Here is a 6,242-nt window from a genome sequence, read left to right as displayed (position 1 = left end):
AAAATTTATAATAAGTTATAAATAATAATAAAGAGGTGATTATACTGCTGTATTCAGCATTGGTCCAGCCTCATCTTGAATGCTGTGTGCAGTTCTGGGCCCCACAGTTTAAGGATGTGAAGGTCCTTGAATGCATCCAGAGGAGGGCATCAAAAAAAGGGCTGGAAGGAATGTCCTATGAGGAGCAGCTAAGGACTTTGGCCTTGTCTACTTTGGAGAAGAGGAGGTTAAGGAGCAACCTCATTGCTCTGTGCAGCTTCCTGAGGAGGGGCAGTGGAGAGGGAGGTGCTGAGCTCTTCTCCCTGGGGTCCAGTGATAGGACATGTGGGAATGATTCAAAGCTGCACCAGGGGAGGTTTAGACTGGACACTAGGAAGCATTTCTTTACCAAGGGGGTAGTCAAACACTGAACAGGCTTCCTAGAGAGACGGTTGATGCCCCAAACCTGTCAGTGTTTAAGAGGCATTTGGACAATGCCCTTAATGACATGCTTTAATTTCTGATCAGTCCTGAATTGGTCAGGCAGTTGGACTAGATCATCGCTGCAGGTCCCTTCCAACTGAAATATTCTAGTCTAGTCTAGCCTAAATCCTGACTTAGTTTCTACACTAACCAGTTTTATACCTAAAGAGTAATCAATATTTTTCAGCTAAAGAAGTCTCATTTCTAAAATTGTAACTTATGAGAAAAAACATATTGAAGATTACATTTTGCAATGTATTATATGTGCATACCTGGCTATAGTTTTAATGATGCTATCAAGTTCGTCAGAAGAAGGAGGATTCCAACCTCCAGGAGGGAAGACAAGATTGATGGGGTCAAAGAGTCGAGATAAGGATTTGGACAAATAAGCAGCTTCATATTGTTGCAGTGAATCTTTCAAGGCCTTTTCTGGACTGTGGGTATAAGACAAAATTACTAAATTTTAAATTAAAATACACAATAGCATTGAATCTTTCCAGACCATACAAACTTCGCAGTATTGAACCTGGTTTTTCTTTCTGCTCTTTAAAAATATACACTTGAAAAGATTTTAGTAGCACGTAACACCTTGCTTTTCACTTGAACCTTGTAACTAGTTCTTAGAAATTTCTGTAATATCTGTGTGGAACCCCTCATTCGAGGTGTTCTTGAGACAAACCACTAAAAATATCTGCAAAATATCAGCAAGATATCCAGAAATGCAATGAAAGACCTTTTCGTAGTCACATATTCACTAGCAGATAGCTTGTACTCAGTGATATACTAAACAAACAAATGCATCTCCTGGTATATGTGTGTGTATAGAAAGCTTCAAGTAGAAAGAATCTTCTTAAATTTACCTTTAATAAGCTTCCGTCTTTAGTATTTTGATTAGTGAAAATAACTAAGCAGTAGCTCTCTCAAACATTTTACCTCATTGTCAGAAGTTTGGTGAACATTTTACTTTGCTTCCTTTGAAGTCAGTGATAAGTTTCCCACTGACTGCTCAGGAAAATATTTAAGCCAATACAAATCTCACATAAAATATTAATTTTATCCTACATAAGTCTAGAAGTACTAATAAACTTGATAAGCCTGTTTCAGTTTGAGCTTTCTGATACCAACCACTCAGATCATGTTTATTTTACAATGTATAAACGTACAAACTGAATCATAACAAACTGAGCATTTGTCACACTCCAATGACTGCAGTATCATTAAGAGAAAGCTACTGCTGTAATTGCAACACATATAAAACTGAATTTTCATCATTCTGGGTTTTTTTTCATCCAGAGACAAAAAGACAAAACTAGTTCCAAAGTCAGGGACTTTGTGAAAGACAAGACAATCCAACAATGTTAATTATATAACCTAACAAAAATCCTACAGCTCTAAAATAGTATTAAAGCAATAACTGCAAGAGGAAAAAAAGCCTGTAAAATTTTCCCACTCTGATAATTTCAGTAACACTAAGTTCTTAAAAATATTCAGTTTTCTTGCAGGGTGCAAACCTTTACATTTTATTGCCTTAGAGTTGATAATACATACTCATAATCTTGGTTTTTTTGCATGAATATGTCCTGTGTCTCATCTTCCATTTGTTGTAGTTCAGCAAAGAGATCAGTAGTTCCACTTGTGTTAAAATTCCTCTGGATATTTTGACTATATTGTTGCAGGCGCTTCCACAAGTCATTATAAAGTCTCAGTAATTTAGGGTATTCTCCTTCAAAAGCTTGTTTCAAAAACATGGAGGCTGCAAAATAAAGTAGTAAGCAATACATATTGCTAAGGTCAAATTATTTTTTTTTATTCATATAAACACCCGTATCCTTGCATTTATATCAATGAATGACATACAATATTATCCGATCTTTAATATCAATAACGCAATATTTAGAGTTAATTTCAAAGTGCTATGCGCTACCGCATTAAATGCAGTTGACAAAGGTACATATCTAAAGCACTAGCATAAAATCCACGTTTGGAAGACTGGACATGGAAAACATATTTTGTACAACAAAACTACTAATCATGGTCATTAAACATTTGGTATCAAAGTTAATTATTAGTATTATCATTCATTTAAGTCCGAAGTGTGATTAGAATTCTCTAAATCTAGAGATTTTCTAACAATAGCTTGATTGGGGAAAAGTGTGGGGCTGTGCAACGTTGAAGATACCCATTTGAAACAAAGACAACTTCTATGAGCCAAACTCTTAAGAAATCGGATGAGGTAGGCATATGTTTTTACACACACTTAAAACAAAGTACCTAAAATGCAGTCCCTAAACCTGTCAAATAAAGAATTACAAGGCCAGCAGAAAAATCAGCATTTTTTTCCAGCCTTAAAAAGCTTGCCACAAGTAACAGGAAATGAAACAAATATACAACTGTTTCAGCGACTGATGTTAATCTTCATCTAACATCACTCATACTTTATGGATTTCCCCTTACATTAGGAGATTACCACTGTTCCATTCACTCATAGGTTCTTCAGGTTCCAGACATCTGCCTCATTTCACCTAGCCTATCCTTTCAACTCAAATATATTCTAATTTTTGATACTGGAGGATTCGCATTTTTTATCAAACACAGAGTTATTTTAGATCACAAAGCTATGTTTAGAAAGACTGTCCCAACCTCACAAAAGCAGATCATGATCTATTACCAGACTCTGTAAACTGCCATGAATTCCTACTTTTACACTATTTTTCTGATATTGTCTGGTCTTCCTCTGATCTATATGATCCAGAGGTCCATGACCAATGTCAGTGGATTCAATCACTTAGAATTTATACATTAAAATATGAACATTCTCATATAAATGCATCACTTAAAAAGTTTAAAAAGTCTACTCACTGTAAGCCTTTTTCCCCCAAAACTTAGCTTTAGCAAAGTAAAAACATAATTCACAGTTCAAAAAACCAATCTCTACCTCTAAATTTTACATAAAAAACTTGATTAAAAATCCCAAGTAATAAAATATTTTTGAATGGCTCTCAGACAAAATACTCCTGACAAAATAAATTATATCACAATTTTATAATTTTAAAACTGAGTGCTGAAAACAGGTAGCCCGCATTTGGTTTGAACATATGAGATTCTGGGTACATACATACTGCTGTTAAAGTAATGCTTAAGGCAAACATTAAAATTAATATGTTTTAACACAAGATGAACACATTTTCTTTTGGGATCATCTAGTTACTTAGCAACTACTGAACATGAATCAGCTAGCTAGTTTCTCAAGATTATATTACTTCTATAAAGCCTGTAAGGACCACATTTTGAAGGGCCAATTGCAATAACTGAGATCACAAAGATAAATACAAATCTTATGCACTCTATATGTATGTGCAAAAGATGAACTTTATACGCTGTATACAAACATGAAAATTATATTTATGAAAGCACCAAACTCATCTGGGTTTATGATCCAATTGCATGCTGCATTAACATGTACTAGCAATAGTACTGTCTTACGTTTATACATTATTATTTAATATTCCGTGATTGTATCTATTTATTTATTACATATGTAATAAATATGTACAGAATATTGTGTATAGTTAGAAAACCGACCATTTATCTATATTTAGACAAGACACAACTTTGAAGAAATTCAACTCTATTTATAAAGGTATCCAAAAATGGCTAAATGCATATTTTTACAACTGACTAGTGTTTAACAACAAAAAACTGTTAAAAACTGCTCTTTAAAATCAAATTACTATCTTTGAATTTGGCAAACCCATTCAGTTTGGAAAGTATAATGCACCATTCCAAACATTTTTACCTCCACATACAGTTGAAAAAATATGTTTTTGACTACTTAATGAAGCAGAAAATATTTCTTTTTGAAAATTCAACCATAGTTTAGGACGATCACCCTCTTTGGTCACAAACCCACGAAGTTTTAAAATTATAGACCCCGCACTGAGTGAACCACTGGTATATTTCTAGTAGAGGAGATAATGAGCAAAGAGCTTACTGAAATCAGAGATTCAAAGTAACTATAAAACACATCACAAATAATTTATACTGAATACTTACAGTCTGTTGCTGACTGAAACTGAGAGGAAAGTGTCTGAGTTACTGCAGTCCAAAATTTGTACAAAATATCAGACTGGCCATCCTGATAGCAAGGGACAAAAGAAATACAAGTTTCAGAACATACTCTTTTCAAAGAATCTTAAACAACACAAATGCTCCCAGTCAAAGCTGTTCTACCATCACTGAGAATAAAACTAACGAAATCCGAGAGTTTTCCCCAAGTTTAAAGCTAGAAAACAAAAATAAATGCTTCAATCTTCTTTCAAGAAGGAATAGTTTCCTCCAGCTCCGAGATAAATGCTCCCAGCTCTCTAGAGGCATGAGTGCAGACCAAAGCAGTACACTTCAGGAGCAGTGTCAGAAAACTTCTCTGCATTGCAGTGACCTTCTCATTCCGTGGGGGTTCTCGTGCAATCTCACCGCAATTATTGTTACTGCCACTACAACACACTTGCAAACACCAACCAGGGACCAAAACCAGTGCACGCTGCTCTGCTTCACACACAACTGTTTCCTATTTCTAAAAATATAAACCACATGAAAATACAAGGAACCTCACAGTTTACTCTTCACCATCTTGTGTCAACAGGGCTTGCATTCAGAACTGGAAACAAGGTAGCATATTCTTGCAAAACCGACATACAAGAAATAGCAGGCTCTTTCTCCCTTCTCTCTTGCATTTTCACACAAGCATTAAAGCATGATTTTGTTTTCTCTCTTTTGTTTTCTTCCTGTCTGTGTGTTTGAGGTAGAAAAAAATTACGAGAGGATGATGGGTATCCTGTCCTGCCCGCTAGTTCGGTTCTTGGAAGGCTGTCTAGTGTTTTCATGGGAAGGGGAACCTCACTCTGGACAGAACGGTTTTCTTCATTGCATGGTACACATGTAATGTATTGACTCTACTGTATAAATTCAGCAGTTTGACCAAATCACTATACTAAAGATAATCAGCAAAAACTGCTCAGAATGAAAAAGTGAAACAGCCAGCAGCAATGACAAATGTCAGCAATTCTAATGATCTTATGCTGGCACTTGGCTGTTTCTATCCTGACTCACTCCAAAACATCCAAGGTTTTAAATCAAAGCACAACATTCAAAGCTTAAGATACGTTTAAACAAAGGGCTCAACACTGAAATTGCTGTCAAAGAGGGATGCATCTTTTCAGCTTTCTTTTTGGCACAATTAGTGACTTCCTTGTGAGAAAAATGAAAAAAAACAAACAAACAAAAAAAAAACCAAAAAACAACAACAACAAAAAACCACGAACAACCCTAGCTCTTGTTAATAAGACAGGCCCTTTTAAAGTGTTGGTTCACCTTCTGCACTGCCCAGCACCACAAAAAGGAGGAGATTAGCTATCAAATATAACAGTCCAGCTACTCCAAACTTAATTACTACTTAGGATGACAAAAGAAGAAAAAATGCACTCTATTCATCTGCATTCGCAATAACATGCAAAGCAAGGAAGGTGTTTAGAATGTCATCAATTAACATGATACCGCTGCTTCTGCTTGAAGATCTGGCCATTGAAAGACTGCATGTTCAAGCTCAAGCTTCAGTTCCAAAACTTTCATCTTAAAGAATTGATATAAAACCCAAAAATCAGTCAAAGGTACACTGACACATCTAAAAATTTAAAACAAACAAACAAAAAGTATTATCAGCTAGAGTGCTTTCACAAATTCTGAGATTAGATGACCACAACAACTGCTCGCTCACCCTCCCC

The 6,242-nt window shown here is 35.4% G+C and overlaps 1 protein-coding gene across 1 annotated transcript; it reads right to left on the bottom strand.

Moving 5' to 3' along the window:
• Nucleotides 1-734: 734 nt before the first annotated feature.
• On the bottom strand, nt 735-6,090 carry LOC104469147 (conserved oligomeric Golgi complex subunit 5-like; the record flags this gene model as incomplete). The annotated part of the gene is made up of 4 exons (XM_010083536.1): nt 735-896; nt 2,011-2,215; nt 4,516-4,597; nt 6,016-6,090. Coding segments are annotated over 4 exons (524 nt in total), but the record flags the coding sequence as incomplete, so codon positions are not given.
• Between the last annotated feature and the right edge of the window lie 152 nt (nt 6,091-6,242).

Source organism: Pterocles gutturalis, unplaced genomic scaffold, assembly GCF_000699245.1.
Source record: "Pterocles gutturalis isolate BGI_N339 unplaced genomic scaffold, ASM69924v1 Scaffold51330, whole genome shotgun sequence".
NCBI lineage: Eukaryota > Metazoa > Chordata > Aves > Pterocliformes > Pteroclidae > Pterocles > Pterocles gutturalis.
This window is presented reverse-complemented; position numbering and strand designations above follow the sequence as displayed.